This window comes from Oncorhynchus clarkii, chromosome 19, assembly GCF_045791955.1.
Source record: "Oncorhynchus clarkii lewisi isolate Uvic-CL-2024 chromosome 19, UVic_Ocla_1.0, whole genome shotgun sequence".
Classification (NCBI taxonomy): domain Eukaryota; kingdom Metazoa; phylum Chordata; class Actinopteri; order Salmoniformes; family Salmonidae; genus Oncorhynchus; species Oncorhynchus clarkii.
The window spans coordinates 26,492,598-26,520,071 of record NC_092165.1 but is presented as its reverse complement, the minus strand read 5'-3'; the positions used below and the strand labels follow the sequence as shown (position 1 = coordinate 26,520,071).

Here is a 27,474-nt window from a genome sequence, read left to right as displayed (position 1 = left end):
ATATTCCGTCTATTCTTTTGTCTGCAGTATGACAGAGCCCTTCTCTCCGGAGCTCCTGCAGGAGAGAGAGACCCGGGCTGCCCAGCAGCAGATGAGACAGAGGTGGGAGAGCCTGAGGAAAGAGCTCAGTACCAAACTCCAGCTCCTACAGAAAACCCTGGAGCAAGACAACAAGCAACCGGTACTGACCCCACCGTCAACACCTATCCCAGCAGCCAAAACCAGATTACAACCAGTTATTTTTGGTTGTGCATCAGCAGTTTTTCTGTTATGTCAGTCACTGATAGTCACTCAATTAGCCATGACAGAGAGTTAGCAAGTTAGTTTAGCCAGCTATCTAAACTTGTAGTAATCATGGCCAAATACTGACGCAGGGCACGTGCTCAGGGGCCCTGACCTCCAGGGCGCTGTTACGTATACGTCGGGAGTCAGGAAGCAGGTGCAGAAGGTGAGTTTAATAATGATAAATGCAGATAAACCAAACATGAGAAGACTGCAGAACGTGAATGGAAACAAACCAATACTACCTGATGACTGAGGCTACTGAGGGGTAAAATAAAGGGAAGGTAATCAAAGTGATAATGAAGTCCAGGTGTGCGTAATGATGGGGAGCAGGTCTGCGTAACAATGGTTGCCAGGACGGGTGGTTAGTAGACCGGTGACGTCGAGCACTGGGGAGGGGGAGGGGGAGCGGGAGTAGGCATGACAGGGGCCCACATTGATTTTGCTAGTCACTCTCACTCAGATATCATATTAACATGACATAAGTCATGGAAAAATATTTAGAATTGCAGGAAATTAACTTTAAAACGGAGAAAAAAAATCTCTGTCCCATGGTAAAATGAGTAGAGTTGCATGGCATTTTTATTTAAACGTTTTTATTGAACTTTTATTTAACTAGGCAAGTCAGCTAAGAACAAATTCTTATTTACAATGACGGCCTCCCCGGGCCAAACCCGGATGACGATGGGCCAGTTGTGCACCGCCCTATGGGACTTCCGATTCGAACCTCAAATCAAATCAAAGTTTATGGGACTGTAGTGATGCCTCTTGCCCTGAGATACAGTGCCTTAGACCGCTGCACCACTCAGGAGCTATTTATTTGTTATAAAATTGCAAAAATGTTCTCTCTGCCGCATGCCAAATGTGTAGAATTGCAGTAAATTAACTTAAACTTTTGCATTTTTCTCTCCGCCGTCAAGAGGAGGCCACTAAAATGTTTTTCTACGACGTGGGGGGCTCCCAAACCAAATTGCTCAGGGCCCCCAAAAGGCTAGGGCCAGCCCTGCTCTGAGGTACAGTACAGGGACGTCGTCTGACAGTGACAGTGGTCATACTCTGTTCCAGGTTTACTCCAGAACGGCCAGAGTGACCACCTCTGGGACCCTGTTTAAAGGAGAGACAGATAAAACAGAGGACAAGTCTTCACTGAAGACGTTATATGATGGTTTCAGCCAGACAATGGAGGAGATGTCTTCTCAGGTAGGTTATAACAACACTATAACATCCCACCCTGTTATTGTACTGTAGGTTGTCCTTGTTTTCGGCTGTTAAATTATGTTTATGTATGGAAATATACAAGACAACTATGCACTGTATCTATCAGGGATGAGGTCAATTCCATTTCATCTGAATTGACTGAATTGTAATGGGAATTTCAGTTTACTTCTTAAATTGATGGAATTCAAACGGAATTTGAGCTCACGTCCTTGATTGACTGTATTGAAATGGAATTGACGCCAACCCTGGTATCTCAGACTAGGGCCTCTGAGGGCCAGGTGATGCCAATGGAGCAGCAGCTCTACCAAGCCGTGTCAGCTACCTCCTCCTGGCTGGATGATGTAGAGAACACCCTCTTCTCTGGTGCTGCCCTGCTGGCCGAGAACGCTGAGACACAGCTACAAAACCAGGAGGTAGGCCACTGCAACACCTGAATAGTAACATCCCTTTGTGTAAAGCACACAACGTCTGCTCTCCTAGTGTTATATCATCTCAAAATGTGATCATGGTCTTCAGAAACAGTCCTCTGGTCCTGCAATCACTCCCCTTGCCCTTCGATGTTTGCAGATCTGAAGGATCTGATAAGTGCTGCAGTGGTGGAGCTTCCACCGTATTGCTTCCACCGAAGAGATCTGCAAACATGGAGCAGTTAGGGCCAAGGGGAAGGGGGAGGGAGCAAAAAAAAAGACTCCTTCCAAGCCTTCCTCCATTCCTGTGTATCACCTGGTACGGTGCATGTTTGATGACTTTGACATCTCTGTTTCCTCCAGGCCTTAGGGAAGGATGTCAGTGAGGTGAACGGGGAGGTGAGCCACAGTCGGGGTCTCCTGGGCCAACCTACAGGGCTGTGTGGGGAGGACCAGGCCCTGCTAGAGGACACACTGGACTGTCTGACAGAGAGGCTAGGGACTATGGACTCTGCCCTAGGGCGACGCTGTGAACACATGAGGACCAGGATGGAGGAACTCACTGCCTACCAGGTCAGGCTATGTGGTGTAATCTCTATGCTTTAGTTCTCTAGGCTACTGAGCATATGGTGGACTTGTCCCCATATGAGCCATTTCGGAATCCACTATTCTTGGACTAAAAAGCTTGCAGTTATGCATTGAGTTTTATCTTGTATTGGTTTATGCAGACGGAGTCACAGCTTCTCCTCACTGATCTAACGGACACCAAGTGCCAGATTCTTCAGACGTTGGCGGGAGCCACGGACAGAGCAGCCTCCAAACAACTTGAGGTAAGATCTGTGATGGCAGTCCACGAGTACATGACACTTCCTTCTTAACCGACCGTATAAAAGATAACCAAAATGAATTTGTCAATCATTTCTGGTGAACAATGATAAATAAAGAAATCTCGGGGTATTGCTCTCCTGAGGTTACTAGAGTACCTCATGATAAGCTGTAGACCACACTATCTACCAAGAGAGTTCTCATCTATATTGTTCGTAGCCATCTATTTACCACCACAAACCGATGCTGGCACTGAGACCACACTCAACTAGATGTATAAAGCCATAAGCAAAGAAGAAAATGCTCATCCAGAAGCAGCGCTCCTAGTGGCTGGGGACTTTAATCCAGGCAAATTTAAATCTATTTTTCCTTTCTACCAGCATGTCACATGTGCAACCAGAGAGAAAAAAACTCCAGACCACCTTTACTCCACACACAGAGACGCATACAAAGCTCTCCCTCGCCCTCCAATTGGCAAATCTAATTCTATCCTCCTGATTCCGGTTTACAAGCAAACAAGCAAAAACTAAAGCAGGAAGTACCAGTGACTCGCTCAATACAGAAGTGGTCAGATGACGCGAATGCTACGCTACAGGACTGTTTTGCTAGCACAGACTGGAATTATGTTCCGGGATTCGTCCAATGGCATTGAGGGGTATACCACCTCAGTCATCAGCTTCATCAATAAGTGCATTAAACTATCATGGTCCAAACACACTAAGACAGTCGTGAAGAGGGCACAACAACACCTATTCCCCCTCGGGAGACTGAAAAGATTTGGCATGGGTCCCCAGATCCTCAAAGTTATACAGCCGCACCATCGAGAGCATTCTGACCAGCTGCTTCACCGCCTGGTATGGCAACAGCTCGCCATCTGACCGTAAGGCACTACAGAGGGTAGTGCGTACGGCTCAATTCATCACTGGGGCCAAGCTTCCTGCCATCCAGGACCTATATATTAGGCGGTGTCAGAGAAAGACCCCAAAACTAGTCAGACTTCAGTCACCCAAGTCATAGACTGTTCTCTCTGCTACCGCACAGCAAGCAGTACCGGAGCGCCAAGTCTAGGTCCAAAATGCTCCTTAAGACTGCTGAACAATTAATCAAGTGGCCATCCGGACTATTTACATTGACCCCCTCTTCCCTTTGTTTTTACACTGCTGCTACTCGCTGTTTATTATCTATGCATAGTCACTCTACCCCTACCTACATGTACAAATTACCTCGACTAACTTGTACACCCACACATTGGCTCGGTACCGGTATCCCCTGTATATAGCCTCATTATTGTTATGCAATTTTAATGTGTTTGTTATTACATGTTTTACTTTAGTTATGAAAATATTTCCTCAATAATCTATTTCTTGAACTGCAGTGTTGGTTAAGGGCTTGTAAGTAAACATTTCACGGTAAGGTCTACACCTGTTGTATTCGGTGCATTTGACAAATACAAATTGATTTGATCTGGATGTCTAAGATGCTAACCAGCATTGGGCTCTCTCCTGCAGGTCTTTGCTGAGGCTGAGGAGAGTTTGAGAGAGTTTGAGCGGAGGATTACCCAGCTCAAAACCAGAGGAGCAGAGCTACAGGCAGACCAGATCTCCACCAACAAACTGCTAACGCTACAGGTATCTGAACTCTTCTTACAGACAGTTCTTACACACAGACACCCACAGACACTGTTTTAACACTGCTTAAGCATTGGTGAATCGTATCATATATGGAGGTGTTCTTTTTCTGCTTCTCTGTCCTCTCTCCTCCTCCTCTTCCTCCAGGATACCTACGAGGAGCTGGTGATGACGGTGGGGTCACGGCGTAGCGGCCTGAACCAGAACATGGCTCTGAAAGGCCAGTATGAGAGGGCTCTACAGGATCTGGCTGACCTGGTGGACACCGCTCAAGACAAGATGGCTGCCGACCAGAGGATCATTGCCAGCTCTGTGGAGGAAGTACAGATCCTCCTGGACAAGCACAAGGTAGACTTTAACCTTACATATAAGTCTCACAGAATTACAGCAATTTTGGATAGTACAAAGAATTATATGCTTAGTAAGTATATTGTCAAAAGGCAATTCAAGAGTATATCGCTCAAGGGACTGTCCGCTACAAGGGCATATCTCAACATTATACCATCTCTGGTTTCTTTCTCCAGGAGTTCTTCCAGGGTCTGGAGTCCCATATGATCCTGACAGAGACATTCTTCAGGAAGATCAGTGGCCTGGTGGTTCCCAGGGAGAACCAGAGTCTGGAGGAGACTCTGGCCCAGGCCCAGGGAGTCCTCAAACAAGCCCACAGGAGAGGAGTGGAACTGGAGTACATACTGGAGGTCAGAGACGACCACAAAACAAACTGCTATCATACTTATAAATCAGTCAAATACCCTTTTCACACTAGTGCCAAACTGTACTGTACTGGGCTGGCCTGGTTACGTATCCACCAGACTTGCTGGAACCATGCTGGAAAGGACAATGTGAAAAGGCAATGTCCGAGCCAGCACAGTACAGCTGGGGTCGGCCAGATAGTCTGAAAAGGTTATATCTGTAACCCGAGAGTATAGCTGAATTGTTACTTTTTCATGAGTTATCTGTGTGTTTTTAGACCTGGAGCCGTCTGGTGCAGGACTACCAGGCTCTGTGTAGACAGCTGGAGGCAGTGGAGGGTAGCATCCCCACAGTGGGCCTAGTGGAGGAGACTGAGGAGAAGCTCACTGAGAGGAGCTCACTGTGTCAGGTACAGTATGCCACTATCATCCCTCTGTACAATGGCATGCAACCACAACAGAAAACCAATAGCACTCTTATGTATACTGTGTGTTACTTTTGCCATATCTTATACTACCTTCTAATAGCATCATACACAGCACCGCCATAATCTTTATCATGATGTTCCTAATGAATACCAGGTAAACTACCTGGTAAATAGTACAGTAAAATAAAATGCTACCAAGCATACATTTGATATGTATTTATGCAGCGGTGGGAAAGGTACTTAATTGTCCTACTTGAAGATTCCTTAATAGGTAAAGGTAAAGATACCTTGATAGAAAATGACAAGTAAAAGTCACTCAGTAAAATACTACTTGTCTAAAAGTATTTGGTTTTAAATGTACTAAAGTATCAAAATTAAAAGTATTAACCATTTCAAGTTCCTTATATTAAGCAAACCAGACGGCACAATTTTCTGTTTTTATTGACAGATAGCAAGGGGCACACTCCAATACGCAGACTAAATTTATAAATGAAACATTTGTGTTTAGTGAGTCTGCCAGATCAGAGGCAGTAGGGATGACCAGGGATGTTCTCTTGATAAGTGTGTAAATTAGAAAATGTTCCTGTCCTGCTAAGCATTCAAAATGTAACGAGAACTTTTGGGTGTCAGGGAAAATGTATGGAGTAAAAAGTACATGATTTTCTTTAGGGAGGTAGTGAAGTAAAAGTTGTCAAAATATAAACAGTAAAGTATAGTACAGATACCCCATAAAACGACTTAAGTAGTACTTTAAAGTATTTTAAGTACAGGTATCTACACCATTGTAGATACGTGTGTGCCCCCCTCTCATTGTCTTGGTCTACCTAATCTCCTCACCATAGAGTCTGATGGATAGACTGACGGAGCACCAGCACAAGCTGTACCAGGTCCTGGAGGAGGGGAAGAGGTTGCTGCTGTCTGTGTGCTCTCCTGGCCTGGAGAATCAGCTCACAATGCTGGGGGAACACTGGCTAAGCAACGCTACCAAGGTCAACAAGGAGCTGCAAAGACTAGAGGCCATTCTCAAACACTGGACCAGGTCAGGGCTGAACCCCAAGGGATGTTATTTAAAGTGCACTGTATGTGATATTTTTTCCGAATACTTTAGCTGCGCTTCATTGAGCTTGCCTGGCACCGTGGGATCAATTAAATAGTCCCAACCCCATCCTTCTGTCACTTAAGGCAGGTCTCAAACAAAAACTCTAATTATTTGGAAAAAAATAAAACACTAATTGAACCCAGGTCTGTACTGTACAGTATGTAAGTGGAAATTTTGGAGAGTTTGAATAGCACCCACTCAACCGGTTCCTCTCCATTTGATGTCCAGGTACCAGAAGGAGTATGCAGAGCTAAATGGCTGGCAGCAGTCTGCTCTAGAACGTCTGGAAATCTGGAACACACAGGCAGACTTGGTTCCACAGGAGATGGAGGCCATCAGGAATCATCTCTCTGCCTTCCTGGTGAGTCAACATGTCAAAAGACTGGGTGATATCTTATTCCGTAAGGGTAGGGTTGGGGTAAGCGTTAAGTTTAGGCGTTAAGTTTAGGCATAAAGGGTTAGAGAACCATTATCCAGAACTTAAAATCTGCCAGCTGTATACACATACTAGTTATATAACATGTAAAACTGACTGTTATACCGTTCTCTGTTCACAGGAGTTCTGTAAGGAGGTGGAGACTCATTCGTCTCTGAAGTGCTCTGTGATGACAGAGGGCAACCAGCTCATGAGGCTGAAGAGGGTTGACACCGCAGCCCTGCGTTCTGACTTGGCCCGTGTGGACTCACAGTGGACCCAACTACTCACACGCATCCCAATGGTGCAAGAGAAGCTACACCAGGTACTGTCTGACCTCTGAACCCAAAACCAAATCTTGCGTGAACACTGTCCAGCTACTCGATTTAGTAACAGTGGTTTACGGTAACTGTTTCTCACGAGAGACAAGGCACAACAACCCATTCCACTACATAGTGCACTACTTTTGACTAGAGCTCTATGGGCCCTGGTCAAACTTTGCACCCTATGAAGGGAATAGGCTTCCATTTGGGATGCAGTTTAGGTACTGCCGGAAACCGGCTTATCTGGTCTGGGCAAATAGGATTAGTGTTTGACTCCTACTCTTCTGCTTCACTCTCATACAGTAGTTAGATCAAGCAACACCTTATTTTCTCGACCATGTTGTGTATAGAAGTTCTATCTATTAGAGGAATGTCTATTTTTGACTATTTTTGTATGCAAAGAAGCTCTCCTTTTCCCTTATTTAGGAATGCCAGGCTGGAATCAAAAAGTAAAAACAGAGCAATTCAGTTTGGATCCAGGCTAGTAGGCTATTTTTCTCCCTTTTGCATACGTTTCATACATTGGCCCGTTTCTTTTCCTCAGCTTCAAATGGAGAAGCTGGCCTCTCGCCACGCCATCTCTGAGCTGGTCAACTGGATGTCTCTGATGGAGATTGTGATCAAGGAGGACGAGGAGAACCTGAAGGGAGCAGTGGGGTCGACTGTCATCCAGGACTATTTACAGAAGTATAAGGTAGGGAACATAACACTAAATAGGTTTCCATCCAATTGGCGAGAGATTTTCCTGCGAATATAGAAAAAAAACAATATGCACATTTTCCCACCAGAGATGTTTCCATCAAATTGATTTGAAGATAAGTCTGTGCGTGATGACATAGTGCACACAAAAATACCTTTTGCGGTTAAATTCCCATGTACCGAAATAACAATACAAGTTAAATGGGTTGCCGTTGCATTTTCAACTCTACTGATGGTTCTCACAAAACTGTTTTAGATAGCAAGTTTGCCTGCTCTGGTATTGGCACGTGTGCTCTAGCCAACAGTATAGAGACAGGCTCTAGCGAATTGTTGGCTACGTCGCCACTTTAACCTACATCAGGGGTTCCCAAATGTTTTCACTCAGGCCCCCCTCCCAGCATTGGGGAACATCCCGTGCCCTATTTACTATGGGCACAATCACTGTTCTTGACAAAAATTGTTCACATCCCTCTTGTTGGGAGATAGAACATTTAGCAGTTTTAAAGCTCATTTTCTTGCAATTCTATACATTGTAGCAGGCCTAAGCATGTGGGGTTTCCACGTCACCAAGTTCAATAACAAAACATGCACCAGTAGCACAAATAAATGCAAATGAGGAGTTTATTAGGGATTTTGGTACACTGTAGAAGAAGGGGGAATTCACCATTCTCTAATCACCTCACAGTCAACAAGCCATTCTTGTTGTCCGTTCCGTTTTCCAGGGGTAATTCTCACACTCGGGTCCTCAGCCCATCCGGACCAGTACACAAGGGAGGTAGTCTGTCAGTCCAGGTCACAATGGGTAATCTCACTGATATTGCTCTCTTTTCCCACTCTTCATAACGCACTTGGCTCTCTCCTACTCTGCCCCTTTGTGCAGGCTGCTTCCTCCTTTATCCCCAAGCACTCCCTGGCTTAACGAATGACAGCCTTGCCTCGTTGGGACAGGAAGTCCATTAAAAGGCTTGGGGGTGGAGCCAGCGGTCTGCCAGATATCTCCCCTCAACAACCACTCTCCTCACCTCTCCCTGCCGTCTGCCACAACATTTTGACATGTCTAATGTCTTAGTCAAGTGACGTTTGAGTGACTCGAACATTACTAAAAAAAATCTATGGGCTAAGTGCAGTCCAAAGGGCAGCTTCTTGTAATGGAACAGACCGTCCGGGTGGGGAAAGCAGTTTTCTCCCGTACCTCGGGAGCTAAGGGCACCTGTTAATAACCCTTTGTGAGGTCGGGCATGCTGATAAAGTGGGAGGTCCCTAGCCGTTCGATTAATTCATCAATTCGGGGCATGGGTTAGGCGTTGAACTTTGAGATTTCATTTACCTTCCTAAAATCATTACAGAATCGGATGGTGCCATCTGATTTCGGCTCCAGCGCTATGGGGCTGAACCACTCACTGTTCGACTCTTTGATTATGTCAGCTTCCAACATCGTTTTTCCTCGGTCCTGACAGCTTCTCTCCTTGCTTCCGGCATGCGGTAGGGTTTCAACTTCACCTTTTTCCCGGGATCAGTGATGATGCAGTGCTGTACCAAATTGGTGTGTCCTGGTTCACTGGAGAACACATCCTGGTTTCGACCTACCAACTCCCTCAGCTCCTGCTTCTGGGCTTGGCTCAGCTGCTCCCCCATTGGAACCTCTGCTGGCTCGGTCTCTGTGGTAGCCTTCTTTGGGGAAATACAGTATATCACGTGCATTCTATTTCTTTAGCAGATTCACATGGTAAATCTGGGTCAGATGTCTACGTCCCGGCTGTCTGACCCTATAAATTACTTCGCAGGCACTTCTCAAAAACGTACATTCTGAGGTGGGGACCAACACCAACACTTTGTCTCCTGGCTGAAAGTCCCTTCGTTGTGCCCCTCTTAAGTACCCTCTCGCTTGGGCGTCCTGGGCCTCCAGCATGTGTTTCCGTACCAGGGGCCACAGGGTTGCCATCCGATCTCTCATTTCTCCCACGTGCTGCACCAAGGTTCAATGGGGCAATGGTTGCTGTTCCCAGGCTTCTTTAGCCACGTCCAGCAGTACTCTGGGTCGTCTCCCGTACAGGAGTTCGAAGGGAGAGAATCGTGTTGAAGCTTGGGGCACTTCTCGGATCAGGAACATCAGGTAAGGTAGCAGCTGGTCCCAATTCTTTCCAAAGCCTCCATCACCTTCTTTGTCATCTGCTACAGGGTTTGATTGGATCTTACCACCAATCCATCGGTCTGATGGTGATACAGTGAGGTGCGCAACTGGGTTATTTTCATTAGCTTGCATAGATCCTTTATGATTCGTGACATAAACGGGGTGCCCTGGTCGATCAACATCTCGTCGGGAATGCCTACTCGGGAGAACAGCATGACCAACTCGTGTGCGATTCCCTTGGTGGCCATGGTGCGCACGGGAATGGCTTCTGGGTACCTGGTGGCATAATCCAGAATCACCAGAATGTATTGGTGCCCTCGGATGCTCTTGGGTAGAGGTCCCACCAGGTCCATTGCGATCCTGCTGAAAGGAACTGAAATAATGGTTAGGGGAATTAAGGGACTGCAAAAAGTGGGTTTTCGAGCCACCTGCTGGCACTCCGGGAAACCGTGGCAGTATTCTTCCACTGCTTTCTTCACCCCTGGCCAGTAAAATCTTTCCTTGATTCTGTCTAAGGTCTTTTCTACCCCTAGGTGAGCCCCAAGAAGGTGGGAGTGCGTCAGCTGCAGGACACATGGTACAAAGGGACAGGGTACCAACAACAACGCCAGACATTCATCATTCTTCTTCACAACCTGATATAGCAACTCTTTCTTTATTGCAAATTGGGGGTAGGTTATTTGACTTACTCCTCCACGGGCTTTCCGTCCACTACGGTCACCTGCTGGAGAGCGGTGGCCAAGTTGGGATCCTCCAGTTGGGCCGTGCCGAACCAGCCCGCTAGAGAGGCGGGCTCTGGTGCCACCTTGTGGTCCATTGGGAACATCTCTTCCAGACTCGCCACCTCTCCCTCCAGTCTGGCTTCAGAGTCCCCCTCCACGAGGGGATCGGTCCACTTCCTGGAATCCACACATCCGGGCATCCCTCCTTCTGGTGTCCCTCCCACCTCTCCAAATTCCTCCTCCCTTCTGGTTCCCTCGGTTCCCCACATCTCCGGACATACTAGTCCACAGTTTGTGGAACGTTGTGAAATCCCTTCCGATAAGGACTGGCACAAGCAAGTTTGGGACGACTCCCACTGTTCCCGTGTGTTGTCCCTTTGTGGTCTGTAAGTGGAGGAGTGTGGTAGGGTAGTCCTTGGTCTCACCGTGTATGCACGTGATGGCCACTGTGTTAGTTGGGTTCTGGGACTGGGCAAAGTCAGGTCGAAACAGGGTCACCATACTCCTGGAGTCCAAAAGTGCTGTGATGTCCTTTCCGTTGGCTCTTACCGAAGTGACAGAGGAAGTACCACTCTTCTCAGCCCAGCATGCCATCAGTAAGCCACAGGAATGCCCGGTGGCTACCTCACTGTCGGAGGCCGAAGGCATCGGTACATCTCGGTCTGGGAAGTTCCAGGCAATGTGTCCTTGCTCCCCACACTCGTAGCACTTCTTGCTGTCCAGGAAGGGCCGTCGTCACAGGGAGTTGGCTGTTGTCCCCCCGTCCTTGGTTCCTTCAGGCGGAGGGTTCCGCCTTCCGTGATTGTCTGCTGCACAGGACCTCCAAAGCCACCTGTTGTCCTTCCATCAGTTCCACCAGCTGATCTGCACTCTGTGGGTTAGCGTGGCTGGCTAACCTTTTGGCTTAGAAAACTTTTCTATGACCACTTTCGATGGTCATGAGCGTCATGGGTTTAGCAATTAGCCAGCTCTTGGCCAACCTAATTAGATCATGCATTTGTGATCGAGGGATGCTGTAAAATCATACGCCCAATCATGGAATCTTTATGCCCTGTTAAATCAGGGTGTAACCATACCGGTGCAGGGTCTCCTTTTTCCGCACCTCGTAATGTGTCGCCTGGTCAACCCTCAGATCCTGATAGGTCTTCTGTGCCGCGCCTGATAGGAAGGGTGCTAGCAGGCTGGCCCATTGCTCATGGGGCCATTTCTCCCTAGCCGCCGTCCATTCGAAGGCTTGCAGGTAAGCCTCGATGTCATCAGTTTCAATTTAGGTTTGGGACGCGACTGCTGCGCCTGCTGCTATGCTGACCTGGGCGGCTGTCAGCTGGCTGAGTTCAGCTCGCAGGAGAGCGGTCTGCTGATGCTGTTCCTCCAGCAGCTCCCGCTGCATAGCCTGCTGTGCTATGTTTGCCTCCACCAGCTGTCTCACCAATGCTTCCATTGTGCCCTGTGTCTGTTTAGTTATAGAGCTTGGTTTGGGTTGCCCGCATTCTCCACCATATGTAGCAGGCTTAAGGGTGTGGGGTTTCCACGTCACCAAGTTCAATAACAAAACATGCACCAGTAGCACAAATACATGCAAATGACTATTAGGGATTTTGGTACACTGGGGAAAAAGGGTGGAATTCACTAATCACCTCACAGTCCACAAGCCGTTCTTGTTGTCCGTTCCATTTTCCAGGGGTAATCCTCACACTCGGGTCCTCAGCCCATCCGGACCAGGACACAAGGGAGGTAGTCCAACAGTCCAGGTCACAACGGGAAATCTCACTGATATTGCTCTCTCTTTTCCCACTCTTCATAACACACTTGGCTCTCTCCTACTCTGCCCCTTTATGCAGGCTGCTTCCTCCTCCCCAAGCACTCCCTGACTTAACGAATGACAGCCTTGCCTCGTTGGGACAGGAAGTCCATATAAGGCTCGAGGTTGGAGCCAGCGGTCTGCCAGATATCTCCCCTCAACAACTACTCCCCTCACCTCTCCCTGCCGTCTGCCACAACATTTTGACATGTCTAATGTCTTAGTCAAGTGACGTTTGAGTGACTCGAACATTACTAAAAAAAATCTATGGGCTAAAAATCCTACATGTAGCTAAAAAGGTTAGCTGACTTGGGCTAGTTGATCTGGACATTTCTAACAAGTTATAAATTGATCTCTAAGGTATGCAATGACAGACATGACAAGAGGAATACTGATGATGCACTACCCAATTTCGAAATTTCACCTTGTGCTGTCTACTATTACAACTTTCAAAAGTTAGTTGAAAGCCAAAAAAATGATGAGATTATTATAGACCAAAGAGCAAGATTTTTTAGTTGTCAAACGGCAGCCAAGCGTCGATCATCATGTCACCAGATTAAGACACTCAATATGTATTGGAAAGGAGCATCAAGCATCAACCTTGCACTTTCACAACCCTGTGAAGTCCTTCGTAACTTATTTAGTCTGTAGCCTAATAAACGGCACGCTTTCCCGAGTCGTAGTGGAAGGACCACACGTCATCGCGTGACTCCAAGTTTATTTTTCGATATGATTATTATATAAATATTTGCTCATAAAAGCGTTTCCACCGACATTTCTCGCATAATTCACTTTACCGACACAAAAAGATCAAACCTTGTCTAGGGTATTTTGTTTTGTTGACATTTGGAAAGTTTACAGAAAAAACACACAGTTTCCATCAGGCCTGTCATTTACATGCACTTTACTCGCATTCAAAGGTTGGATGGAAACCTGGTTACTAAGACTCAAATATTCCATATATATTTCAAGTATTTTTTGTCTTAATGGAGCACCTTCTGTACACTCTCACAACCCATCGTAAATAATGAATGACTCTCTCACTCTAAAAGATAACGCAGAATACAAATGTCTGTTAGACAATAAAGTGATCTTCTTTTTGTCCTTCTCTTTTGCCTTATCTCTCTCTCTCTCTCTCGCTCTCCTTCTTTCTACTTCCCCAGGGCTTCAGAATAGATGTGATCTGTAAGCAGCTGACGGTGGACTTTGTGAACCAGTCTGTGCTCCAGATCAGCGGTCCGGATGTGGAAAGCAGGCGCAGCGACAAGACAGACTTTGCGGAGAGGCTTGGAGTCATGAACCGACGCTGGCAGCTACTACAGGGACTCATCACGGAGAGGGTGAGAGAGAGAAAACAAACCACATTCAACCTCAACTTTCAGGGTTCTTCCTGGAACCAAAAAGGTTTCTCCGATCGGGACAGCCGAAGAATCATTTTGGAACCCTTTTTTCCACGAGTGTAGAGACTAGTTTTGATCAGAGGGATTATTTCATTGTCTCAGTACAACGTATTGAGTATGTGCCCTGCTGTGTTGTGTGGTTAGGTCCAGTTCCTGGAGACTCTGCTGGAGGACTGGTTGGACTATGAGAACAACATACAGGGCCTGAAGACCTGGCTGCTCACTCAGGAGGAGAGGCTGAAGAGGAAACACAGGATAGAGGACCTAACCTCCGTACAGAACGCCCTCAAAGACTGCCGGGTAGGAGTACCCGCTGTCTACACTTTGTATTGATTTATTATATAAATCACATATTTATTTTACACTGTGTATATTATACTCTGTAGGCCTTTGGGTTTCAATTGTTTGGTTTTTATTCAATGAAGAATCTTGATCAGGTTCATGATCTTGACGTTGATCTTAAACCTCTGACTGCTCTCTCTTTCCACTGCTCCTGCAGGAGATGGAGGAGGTGGTGAAGGAGAAGGAGGGTGAGGTGGAGCGCGTGGAGGAGCAGGCCTGTGCCCTCATCCAGAACAAAACAGACGAGGCCTGTGCTGTTGTCATGGAGACGCTCCAAGCTGTCAATCACACCTGGGCTAACCTAGATCACCTTGTAGGCAGAGCTATCTTATCTTCTGTTAATTTCACTCTATATATATATCTCTCCCTCATCCTCTATTAATTCTCTATAGAGTGTAAATAATGTGTGCTGTGTCTCTGCGTTATATAAGAGTATATGAGAGTGATAATAGATCTAACTATAAGTACCCCATAGTCACCTATTACTGCATACTCTGCAACTGCCCCATTTTAACTACCTCACACTCACTCAGCCACTATGACGATCCCCCGTTGCAGAAAAGTACTAAACACAACTGCAAAATCAAGTAAGCTCCTTGAACTACTTTTTAAGTGCAGACCTTATTGCTCTTCTCCATCTCTGCTCCGCCCCAGATTGGGCAGTTGAAGATCAGCCTTGTGTCAGTGCTGGACCAGTGGAGTCTGTACAAGCTGTCTTCAGAGGAGATGAACGGCTACCTGATGGAGGGGAGGTACTCTGTGTCTCGCTTCCGCCTCCTCACCGGCTCCCTGGAGGCTGTACAGCTACAGGTGGAGAGTCTACAGGTAATTCTAGGACGAACATGCATCTCAGGCTTCTTCCCCCACCCTGTGACTGGTTAAACCTACACAGTAACCTTTATTCCTAATTGTAGGTGTACTAGTTCCATCCCCATCAAGGATTTAAACACATTTGATTGGTTTAAGAAATATGGTAGAGATGATATCCAATACTTCTACGTATTTGAGGGGTAGTGGAGAAGTGCACACTTCGGGAGGAATTTGGCCTAATATGTTTGACTTGTTTTGTGTAGAACCTACAGAAGGACCTGGAGAAGCAGGAGAGCAGTCTGAGGAAGTTTGGCTCTGTGACACACCAGCTGCTGAAGGAGTGCCACCCGTCTGTGTCCGACTGCCTCAACAATACCCTGAAGGACGTCAACGCTAGGTTTGTTTGTTTGTTTATTTGGATCACTTTATAACCTCCACTTATCTCCCATGAATGGGTGAGAACCACCGGTGTTGATCAGTTGATCCAACAACAATATTATGTTATTGATCCAGGATCCATTGATCCAAGATGTTCCTCATCTATGTATGTTGTGTCCAGGTGGAGCAGTCTGCTGGAGGAGATCTCTGAGCGTCTGAGGAGCAGTAAAGCCCTGTTACAGCTGTGGCAGCACTACAAAGAGCTGTATGAACAGAGCTGCTCCAGCATCCAGCTGCAGGAGGAGCAGGCTGGCCAGCTATTGGAGACTGCCTGCAGCAAGGACATCGCAGACGAGGAAGTGTCCACCTGGATTCAAGACTGCAGTGTGAGTTGGAACAGGGACAGTGTTGGATTGATCCTTTTACATACGCATAGGACTCAGTATTCATGAACTGTCATCTACCTTCAAAAGCCTTTTTGCCTATATGGTCTATTATGGAAAGAAGTGTTGGCACACTTGAATCAGATGCTAGTTTCAGGGTTTAATGTCCTAAGCTTTCAGTCAACAATGATCCTTGTCTGAAATCGAAATGACATTTGGTCATATTGCTTTGTGATAGTAGATGATTTGTGTTCTGTTACACTCATGTGTGTTGGTGTATGGTGGTGTCTCTCCAGGAGTTGCTGCGGGCTCAGGTTCCAGTGCAGGCATCTCTCCAGGTTCTCCAGGAGCTGGGAGATCAGCTGAAGCAACAGGTGGACACCTCTGCAGCGTCCGCCGTCCAGTCAGACCACCTCTCTCTAACCCAGCGCCTGGCCACCGTGGAGCAGGCGCTCAGCAGGCAGCTCATTACACTACAGGTACAGGGGAATATGGGACCAGATTTACCCAACAAGACAAGCTTTTACCACGTTCAGAAGTTAGTGTAACCTCATGCTTCTGAGATCTTCCGAAGAATGTAATTTTCAGTTGCTTCAATAGCCATTGGTTCATTCCTCTTGGCCTTGAAAAAATGTATTTACATTTCAATGGAACTCACCTGGATACATGTTGCATGTATAAATAAATACATCTCTTGTCCTCCAATCCCTCCTCAGATGGGAGTCCAGGACTATGAGACCTTCAGTGAGCAGCTGGATTCGTTGGGGCGCTGGATGGTGGAGGCCGAGGAGGCTCTGAAGGTCCAAGATCCCAACGGTTCTTCTGACCTGTCCATCATCCAGGACCGCATGGAGGAACTCAAGGTAAGTCAGCACCGTGATTAAGCTATATGCCTGTGATCCAACTATAAAAAAAGGTCAAAAACTCAATCCTTTGCTCCTTTCTTCTCCTCGTGTACGCTCATTGGAGAAGACTTGACAGGTGAAAACAATATGGATGCTCATTAGGCTGGTCTTTTACATGGTCCTTTATTTTAGATTATATCGATAAAGGAAAGGAAACAATTCTTAGATAATATATGCCTTTTAGCAGACACTTCTATCCAAAGCGACTTAGTCATGCATGCATTCATTTTATGTATGGGTGGTCCCAGGAATCAAACCCACTACCGTGGCGTTACACGTGCCATGCTCTACCAACAGTTTATTAGACCATTAGAAAAAGCCATTGTCCTGAGGTGAGTTAATTTCACTGAAACTCACTACTAGTTGCTCTTGTTCCCCCTGCAGAGAAAGATTCTGAGATTCAGCAGCATGGCCCCTGACCTGGAACGTCTGAATGAGCTGGGCTATCGGCTTCCTCTTAACGACACCGAGATCAAACGCATGCAGAACCTTAACCGGAGCTGGTCCTCAGCCAATGCCCAAACCACCGAGAGATTCAGGTAAGGTTGAAAACCGAAGTTCATTAAATATTTTCAAAGACTGACGTTTTTTCAAAGAGATAATGTAAATTCGTGAAATATGAAATGGCATTGGGCACTTAATTCTGACTTGAGATATGTGTGCTCAACTAGAATTTTCGCACGTCTCCCATCTACGTCAATAAATGATTTAAGAGAAAGTCTTGAGTTGGGGCCACTTATCTAAACTCTGTTATCGGGCCCATAATTATTTCATTGACTGAAGGTTTTTGGGTCTGATATTATTGGTTCTTTGTCTCTCCTCAGTAAACTGCAGTCGTTCCTGCTGCAGCAGCAGACGTTCCTGGAGAAGTGTGAGACATGGATGGAGTTCCTGGTACAGACGGAGGAGAAGCTAGCTGTGGGGATATCTGGGAACTACCAGAGTCTGATGGAGCAACAGAGAGCACACGAGGTACTGGAGGAGTCCTGCTGGAATAGAACCTAGTAGTGAACCCAGCTGGAAAAACTTGTTATAGTGACTTCAATCCATATTACAACTAGTTCTGAAACAGTTCTGGTTGTGATGACATAATTTCATCCAGCTTTGCATGCTGGGATTTGGGACGTCTGGATTCCATAGAGTCATCAGGACTGCTATAGTGCAATAATTACTGCAATGTCGCTTTCTAAGATGCAGTTAACGTGTCTAGGAACGGGGTTCCGCTAGCGGGATTCTTGTTAATCCAACCACAGTGTCCGATTTCAAAAAAGCTTTTCAGGCGAAAGCAGAACATATCATTATGTTAGGTCAGCAACTAGTCACAGAAAGCATACAGTGATTTTCCATCCGAAGAAAGGAGTCACAAAAAGCAGAAATAGAGAGAAAATGAATCACTAACCTTTGATATTCTTCATGAGATGACACTCCCGGGAGAACATGTTACACAATACATGTATGTTTTGTTCGATCAAGTTCATATTTATATCCAAAAACCTCAGTTTACATTTGGCTTTGCCTCCAAAACATCCCGTGAATTTGCACAGAGCCACATCAATTTACAGAAATACTCATAATAAACATTGATAAACGATACAAGTGTTATTCACAGAATTAAAGATATACTTCTCCTTAACCAGATCTGAATGTTTTCTTCGCAGCTATTCCAAGCTGAGATGTTCAGTCGTCAGCAGATCCTTCACTCCATAATCAGTGATGGCCAGAGGATGCTGGAGCAGGGACAGGTGGATGACAGGTACAGTACACTGCAAAAGTATGTAAAGTGTGTTGATACACATACAGTTGAAGTCGGAAGTTTACATACACCTTAGCCAAATACATTTATTTATTCACAATTCCTGACATTTAATCCTAGTAAAAATTCCCTGTCTTATGTCAGTTAGGATCACCACTTTATTTTAAGAATGTGGAATGTCAGAATAATAGTAGAGAGAATGATTTATTTCATATTTTATTTCTTTCATCACATTCCCAGTGGGTCAGAAGTTTACATACACTCAATACGTATTTGGTAGCATTGCCTTTAAATTGTTTAACTTGGGTCAAACGTTTGGGGTAGCATTCCACAAGCTTCCCACAATACGTTGGGTGAATTTTGGCCCATTCCTCCTGACAGAGTGTAACGATTTTCGTCCTCCTCTTCTGAGGAGGAGTAGGAAGGATCAGACCAATACGCAGCGTGGTAAGTGTTCGTCATATTTGTAATCAAAACTGAACACTACACAAAATGAAAACGAAACAGTTCCGTGTGGAAAATGCAGACACAGAAAATAATCACCCACAACCAAAATGGGGAAAACAGGCTACCTAAGTATGATTCTCAATCAGAGACAACGATCGACAGCTGCCTCTTATTGAGAACCATACCAGGCCAAACACAGAAATACAACATAGAAAAAAGAACAGACATACCCACCCCAACTCACGCCCTGATCAAACGCACAGACATAATAAAGGAACTAAGGTCAGAACGTGACAGTACCCCCCCCCCACCAAAGGTGCGGACTCTGGCCGCAAAACCTGAACCTATAGGGGAGGGTCTGGGTGGGCGTCTGTCCGCGGTGGCGGCTCTGGCATGGGACGTGGACCCCACTCCACCATAGTCTTGGCCCACTTAAGTGGCGCTTTTCGAGTGGCGACCCTCGCCGCCGACCTCGGACTGGGAACCCTTGCAGCGGCCCCGAATAGATGGGAGACTCCAGCAGCGCCGGACAGGCGGAAGACTCCGGCAGCGCCGTAGTGAAGGGCGACTCCGGCAGCGCCGTAATGAAGGGCGGCTCCGGCAACGCTGGACAGGAGGGAGACTCTGGAAGCGCTGGACAGGAGGGAGCACCTGGAGGGAGGAGACGGAGAGACATCCTGGTGTGTGGGGCTGCCACCGGAGACCTGGTGCGTGGAGGAGGCACCGGATGTACCGGATCGTGGAGGCGCACTGGAGGTCTCGAGCACCGAGCCTGCACAACCTGTCCTGGCTGGAAACTCCCCGTAGCCCGGCAAGTGCGGCGGGGTGGAACAGACCGCACTGGGCTGTGGTGGCGAACCAGGGACACCGTGCGTAGGGCTGGTGCCATATAACCCGGGCCGAGGAGACGCACTGGAGACCAGATGCGCTGAGCCGGCTCCATATCTCCTGGCTCGATGCCCACTCTAGCCCGGCCGATACGAGGAGCTGCGATGTAGCGCACCAGGCAATACCTGCGCACTGGGGACACCGTGCGCCTCACGGCATAACACGGTGCCTGCCTGGTCCACCTCTCTCCACGGTAAGCACGGGGAGTTGGCTCAGGTCTCCCCCCAAGAAATGTTTGGGGCTGCCTCTCGGGCTTCCTTGCCAGCCGTGTCAACTCCTCATAATGCCGCCGCTCGGCTTTGGCTGCCTCCAGCTCTTCCCTGGGGCGGCGATATTCCCCAGCCTGTGCCCAGGGTCCCTTTCCGTCCAAAATCTCCTCCCTTGTCCAGGAGTCCATAACCCTCTGCTCCTGGTTACCACGCTGCTTGGTCCGGTTGTGGTGGGTGATTCTGTAAAAGGATCGGACCAATACGCAGCGTGGTAAGTGTTGTCATATTTTTAATCAAAACTGAACACTACACAAAATGAAAACGAAACAGTTCCGTGTGGAAAACACAGACACAGAAAATAATCACCTACAACCAAAATGGGGAAAACAGGCTACCTAAGTATGATCCTCAATCAGAGACAACGATCGACAGCTACCTCTGATTGAGAACCATACCAGGCCAAACACAGAAATACAACATAGAAAAAAGAACACAGACTACCCACCCCAACTCACGCCCTGACCGAACTAACACACAGACATAATAAAGGAACTAAGGTCAGAACGTTACACAGAGCTGGTGTAACTGAGTCAGGTTTGTAGGCCTCATTGCTCGCACACACTTTTTCAGTTCTGCCCACAAATGTTCTATGGGATTGAGGTCAGGGCTTTGTGATGGCCACTCCAATACCTTGACTTTGTTGTCCTTAAGCCATTTTGACACAACTTTGGAAGTATGCTTGGGGTCATTGTCCATTTGTGACCAAGCTTTAACTTCCTGACTGATGTCTTGAGATGTTGCTTCAATATATCCACAGAATTTTCCATCCTCATGAGCCATCTATTTTGTGAAGTGCACCAGTCCCTCCTGCAGCAAAGCACCCCCACAACATGATGCTGCCACCCCAGTGCTTCACTGTTGGGATCGTGTTCTTCGGCTTGCAAGCCTCCCCCTTTTTCCTCCAAACATAACGATGGTCATTATGGCCAAACAGTTCTATTTTTGTTTCATCAGACCAGATGACATTTCTCCAAAAAGTATGATCTTTGTCACCATGTGCAGTTGCAATCCATAGTCTGGCTTTTTTATGGGCGGTTTAGAGCAATGTTGTTATAGGACTTGTTTTACTGTGAATATAGATACTTTTGTACCTGTGCATCTTCACAAGGTCCTTTGCCGTTGTTCTGGGATTGATTTGCACTTTTCGCACCAAAGTACATTCATCTCTAGGAGACAGAACACGTCTCCTTCCTGAGCGGTATGACGGCTGCGTGGTCTCATGGTGTTTATACTTGCGTACTATTGTTTGTACAGATGAACGTGGTGCCTTGAGGCGTTTGGAAATTGGGGTATACCAGAAAAGGATATACGAGACTTGTGGGGGGTCTACATTTATTTTCTGAGGTCTTGGCTGATTTCTTTAGATTTTCCCATGATGTCAAGCAAAGAGGCACTGAATTTGAAGGTAGGCCTTGAAATACATTCACAGGTACACCTCCAATTGACTCAAATTATGTGACTTAGCCTATCAGAAGCTTCTAAAGCCATGACATCATTTTCTGGAATTTTCCAAGCTGTTTAAAGGCACAGCCTGTAAACTTCTGACCCACTGGAATTGTGATACAGTGAATTATAAGTTAAATAATCTGTCTGTAAACAATTGTTGGAAAAATGACTTGTGTCATTCACAAAGTAGATGTCTTAACCGTCTTGCCAAAACTATAGTTAGTTAACAAGAAATTTGTGGAGTGGTTGAAAAACGAGTTTTAGTGACTAATGACTTTAATGACTGAGTGTATGTAAACTTCCGACTTCAATTGTATCATGATACCCATATCATGCACTTTAAATAAACTTGACTTAACTTGACGTACACTTGTCTCTTATCATTCACAAAGCTATAGATGAGTGCCTTGGTTGAAACATGGTCATTTTTGTCAGATTTGTATGACTCCTCTACTGTATATCCATCTAATCTTTCCTTATCTTACTGTAAATGTCCTCTGTCTCACGCAGGGATGAATTCAACCTGAAGTTGGCACTGCTGAGTAACCAGTGGCAGGGTGTGGTGCGTCGCACCCAACAGAGGCGGGGTATCATCGACAGCCTAGTCCGCCAGTGGCAGCGCTACAGGGAGATGGCGGAGAAGCTGAGGAAATGGCTGGGGGAGGTTTCACACCCTGCCGAGGCCCTACAGGTTGGGGCGCCCGTACCCCTGCAGCAGGCCAGATCCATGCTGGACGCAGTTCAGGTACTGTAGGCTCAACTCACTCTGATGACCTCATGACCCTAGCTACCTGCTTATTGGTAATATTAAAACGTGTGACTATTTATACCACAACTCATTCTCATCAATATGACTGTGCTGAATGGGACTAGCTTTTTTCACCCTGCAAAAATATGGCTTTGGAGATGGAGACGTATTTCATGGATAACAGTATTGTACTTATTCCCAAAGAACAAGGCAGGGCTGACATCTATCACCTTTATTGTTTGCTATCACCATAGTGCCATTGGTAAGGGTTAGAGTTAGGGTAAGGGTCAGGCATCAAGGTTCTGTAGTGGCTACATCCTATAAGTGGAGGGTTAGGGTCAGGGTTACGGTCTAACTGTCCTGTGTCTCTGTGTTCCTCCAGCTGAAAGAGAAGGTCCTACAGCGGCAGCAGGGCAGCTACATCCTGACGGTGGAGGCTGGGAAGCAGCTTCTCCTGTCTGCAGACAGCAGGGTGGAGGTGTCTCTGCAGGGAGAGCTCACAGGCATCCAGGACCGCTGGAGACACGCCAACATCTGCCTGGAGGAACAGAGGAGAGAGTTGGCCAACCTGATAAAGGTACACTGCACCCAACTGTAACATTAAACACACAGTACCTTTAACTTGACCTTTTTGGAGGTTTACCTTTTAACTGCAAGGAGATTATTCACTTCAACTGCAATTATAGGCATTCTTATTGTTCTGAATGATTGATTGATTGAGGACATATTTTATACTACGATGTTAACAGAGGATGTTTAAGTACTGACACTTTGTGTGGATATGCTTGTTGTCCACAGGACTGGGAGAGATGTGAGAGAGGCATAGAGGGTTCTCTGGAGAAGCTGAGGGCGTTTAAACGGCAGCTCTCTCAGCCCCTCCCTGATCACCACGAGGACCTGCAGGCTGAACAGATGCGCTGCAAGGTAAGCCTAGGCCCGGGGCACTTGGAGAGGTGTACCAAAACCACATATCACCAGTGTGCTTTGATTTGATAGGTTTGAGAATCTTGTGTGATAGTTAGAGAAGTACAGCATCTTTAAAAGTAAGGGGTATGTGAACCAGCACAGTACAATAACAGACAGCTTTTTCAATCCCGTGTAGGTGATATGATTTCACAGATGTTTCCTTCACGCATATTTTGAATGTTCGTCTTGGGTATTGGACCTTTAGACATTGTCCTCACATTTCTCTGGACAGTTATGTTCAGATAAACTCTCATTGGACAGTGGGTTGGGTTCTTGGAAATAGAGGCTTTAGAACACCTTGTTTTGGAGGTATATTTAACTGATGTAATTAGAATCAAATAACATTTTATTAGTCACATGCGCCGAATACAACAGGTGTAAGTAGACCTTACAGTGAAATGCTTACTTACGAGCTCCTAACCGACAATGCAGTTTCAAAGAAATACAGAAAGAATAAGAGATAAAAGTAACAAATAATTAAAGAGCAGCAGTAAAATAACAATAGCGAGACTATATACAGGGTGGTACCGATATAGAGTCAATATGCGGGGGCACCGGTTAGTTGAGGTAGCATGTACATGTAGGTAGAGTTATTAAAGTGACTATGCATAGATGACAACAGAGAGTAGCAGTGGTGTAAAGAAGTGGAGAGGGGGGCAATGCAAATAGTCTGGGTAGCCATTTGGCTAGATGTTCAGGAGTCTTATGGCTTGGGGGTAGAAGCTGTTTAGAAGCCTCTTGGATTTAGACTTGGCGCTCCAGTACCGCTTGCCGTGCGGTAGCAGAGAGAAAATAGACAAACTTACTTGGCACCTTTATGGGTCTGATCTAATTGCAACATTTCTCCAACATTCCCCACACCAATGCCGGGAGCTGGTCTGCAGTACTGACTCACTAAGGATGTGATGAACATAATAGCCAGGTCATTACATGGCATTGCGGTTCATGATCCAGGTAATCAGGAAATTGATTGTATTACTGGGTTGTTCCAAATATTCGGTGTCTTTTGAGAAGTTTATCATCCTAATTTAAAAATATATTTTTACATTCTGTCATAAAGAGCATACTGTATGTTCAACTTCATTAAAAAATGACTTTAGTAAGTGCCAAATAAAGTAACAGGGTTGACGATTGACAAACATAAATCCCCTTTTGACAGGAGGAATGGAAGCTTGTTGTTGTGCAACAGGAAATGGCAATTGAATGCAATCTTCACAAAAACATTTTTATTGTTAAAACATTTCTAGCCTGGGGCCTCCCGGGTGGTGCAGTGGTTAAGGGCGCTGTACTGCAGCGCCAGCTGTGCCATCAGAGTCCTGGGTTCGCGCCCAGGCTCTGTCGTAACCGGCTGCGACCGGGAGGTCCGTGGGGCGACGCACAATTGGCCTAGCGTCGCCCGGGTTAGGGAGGGCTTGGTCGGTAGGGGTGTCCTTGTCTCATCGCGCACCAGCGACTCCTGTGGCGGGCTGGGCGCAGTGTACGCTAGCCAAGTTGGCCAGGTGCACGGTGTTTCCTCCGGCGCATTGGTGCGGCTGGCTTCCGGGTTGGATGTGCGCTGTGTTAAAGAAGCAGCGGCTTGGTTGGTCGGAGGACGCATGACTTTCAACCTTCGTCTCTCCCGAGCCCGTACGGGAGTTGTAGCGATGAGACAAGATAGTAGCTACTACAACAATTGGATACTACGAAATTGGGGAGAAAAAGGGGTAAAATTAAAATAAAAAAAACAACAAAAAAAATAAACATTTCTAGCCTGTCTATCTATGGGTAACAGGCAGTGGCGATTTTAGCATGCAAATCTTGGTGGGGCAAACCCCCCAAAATTGGGGGGATGCATGCCAGCAAAGCCACAACACTAAATAATATATTAATTGCACTATAACGGTGACAAACGGTGCCCACAAAATGTTAGGGCCTACATGAAGCTGTCCCAACAGCAGTCCCAATACCTTACCACTGCTCCACCTGGCTATCAGCGGAGCCTTGTCTGGCAGCGAAACAGTTCATTCAGCCTCATTTACTGCCTTTTAAAAAAACATAGCTGATATGGCTGACTTAAACAAATGTGGTTTCTACTGACAATTGAGATGTACAAACTATGGCATAAGGGGACAACAAGTAGATAAGAGGCAATCCGTTATTTTGATCAAGACATTGAGCAAGCTAGGACGGACGTAGTCAATATAACTATTTGTTCAGCACTTTTGAAGTGTACAGAAACAGAATTCAGAACATGGGCCGTTCTTAGTGTTCTCCCAGTACACCAAGTCAGAACCGTAGGATAAATAAAGGGGGCATATAAGCAGACAATAAACTCTCACAATATTCGATGATTACATTTCTCTAAAACAGGTTATAGGCTACATTTGTACCACCAAGTCAGAACAGTAGGCGAAATTAAGAGGGGAAAATAGACCAAATTATTAGGGTGAGGCACATGGGCTACTAACAGCTTACTACACAACATACACTTAGTATTACTTTCTTAACTACAGTATAAAATCTCTCTGGCATATAACATAATTTATGCAGCAGCATACGATACATTTTCGTACTCACCTTGTTGTGCTGTGCTCACTTGAACAGGAAGGTGGCACGGGCAAATTTTATCATCAAAGTCTGGATTGAAATTCTGGATTCTGGATTTTTGGATGGGCACTTCTAATCTAACTATGGCAGCATAGTTACATTAGAAGTGCCCATCCAAAAAGGCTCAAGGTCATTGGCCACAGATAAAATTACGTCAAGTCACGTTATATCTACAGTTGCTTTGATTGGACTGATCATGTCAACATCATACTTTCAAAATCTTAGCTAGCAGTCATCATCATGAATCAAGTCTACAATCAATGAGTGGTTTGGAAGTGCTTGAATTTTCGAGCTCTACTATTAGATTTGGCAGTGACGTAGTGTCCCCATGAGTGACAGGACACGGAGACAATCACGGCGCAACAAGAGAACATTACCAACCCCTACGCTCCGTATTTTCCGCTGGCTGCTCCACCAACACAGAAAGCACTGAGCTAGGCTGAAACACCTGCATTTGGAGCTGCCTTTTTCAAGAAAGGAAAAAGGAGCCCATGTTTGTATGGAGGCTTTATTAACTCAATGATTTTGTCTTTTTTTTCTTACTTTGTTTGCAAACTGATATGTGACACTTATTAATGCCAAAATAACATGCAAAATAAGTAACCCACAAAAAATGTGGGGCTCATGCCCTGAATGACGGGTCGCCACTGGAAACAGGGTTGACGTGTAATGCTCGAACTGGTTCAGTTTTCCACCCCAAAATTGCCAAAAAGAGTAGAACCAGCTCACCTGCTTTTACACTATGATTTGACTACAAGATGTTCATTGCTTCTTTTTGATAAATATTTATAAAGGAATAGTTTCACCATATTAAAATGAGAGTTCAGTTTACGTAACAGGGTTGACCTTAAAATGAGGGACTGACGTAAATTAATCACTTATCACACAAACTAAATAATAATCTTCATAAATGACTTTGTCAAAGCAACAAAATAACTAGGGCTTTACAATGATGGAGACCTTTTGGGATTAAGTGGGTTAAAATCTTGCTAAATGTCACAGAGGGTGCATGGAGGGACATGTTAAGCTGCAGATGGCCCAGGTAAGAGCGGCATGGTTTGCTCTTAATCGTAATCAGAGGGCTGATATAAATACTGTGCATGCCAGTCTCTTCTTGGCTAAGAGTTGAGGAGAGACTGACTGCATCACTTCTTCTTTTTATAAGATACATTCATGCGTTGAAAATCCCAAATTGTTTGCATAGTCAACTTACACACAGCTCTGACACACACACTTATCCCACCAGGCATGCCACCAGGGGTCCTTTCACAGTCCCCAAATCCCGAGCAAATTCAAGAAAACGTACAGTGCCTTGCAAAAGTATTCATCCCCTTGGCATTTTTTCTATTTTGTTGCATTACAACCTGTAATTTCATGTAAAGGACATACACAAAATAGTCCAAATTGGTGAAGTGAAATGAAAAAAATAACTTGTTTTAAAAAAATTATAAAATGAAAACCTGGAAAGTGGTGCGTGCATATG

General features: G+C 45.9%; 1 protein-coding gene across 1 annotated transcript in view; it reads left to right on the top strand.

Annotated features, from left to right (window-relative positions):
• The window catches only part of LOC139374983 (nesprin-1-like), a 141,092-nt gene that overhangs the window by 83,399 nt on the left and 30,219 nt on the right, over window positions 1-27,474 (top strand). Inside the window, exons 104-130 of the mRNA XM_071116288.1 lie at window positions 28-181; window positions 1,348-1,482; window positions 1,758-1,913; window positions 2,271-2,480; window positions 2,636-2,737; window positions 4,241-4,360; window positions 4,508-4,708; window positions 4,885-5,058; window positions 5,331-5,462; window positions 6,323-6,519; window positions 6,808-6,940; window positions 7,137-7,319; window positions 7,862-8,011; window positions 13,834-14,010; window positions 14,215-14,370; window positions 14,570-14,725; window positions 15,067-15,237; window positions 15,486-15,619; window positions 15,782-15,986; window positions 16,280-16,462; window positions 16,700-16,846; window positions 17,273-17,427; window positions 17,713-17,860; window positions 18,547-18,641; window positions 22,202-22,436; window positions 22,822-23,016; window positions 23,238-23,363. Of these exons, the coding sequence (XP_070972389.1) occupies window positions 28-181; window positions 1,348-1,482; window positions 1,758-1,913; window positions 2,271-2,480; window positions 2,636-2,737; window positions 4,241-4,360; window positions 4,508-4,708; window positions 4,885-5,058; window positions 5,331-5,462; window positions 6,323-6,519; window positions 6,808-6,940; window positions 7,137-7,319; window positions 7,862-8,011; window positions 13,834-14,010; window positions 14,215-14,370; window positions 14,570-14,725; window positions 15,067-15,237; window positions 15,486-15,619; window positions 15,782-15,986; window positions 16,280-16,462; window positions 16,700-16,846; window positions 17,273-17,427; window positions 17,713-17,860; window positions 18,547-18,641; window positions 22,202-22,436; window positions 22,822-23,016; window positions 23,238-23,363 (4,330 nt within the window). The remainder of the gene's footprint in view (window positions 1-27; window positions 182-1,347; window positions 1,483-1,757; window positions 1,914-2,270; window positions 2,481-2,635; window positions 2,738-4,240; window positions 4,361-4,507; window positions 4,709-4,884; window positions 5,059-5,330; window positions 5,463-6,322; window positions 6,520-6,807; window positions 6,941-7,136; window positions 7,320-7,861; window positions 8,012-13,833; window positions 14,011-14,214; window positions 14,371-14,569; window positions 14,726-15,066; window positions 15,238-15,485; window positions 15,620-15,781; window positions 15,987-16,279; window positions 16,463-16,699; window positions 16,847-17,272; window positions 17,428-17,712; window positions 17,861-18,546; window positions 18,642-22,201; window positions 22,437-22,821; window positions 23,017-23,237; window positions 23,364-27,474) is intronic.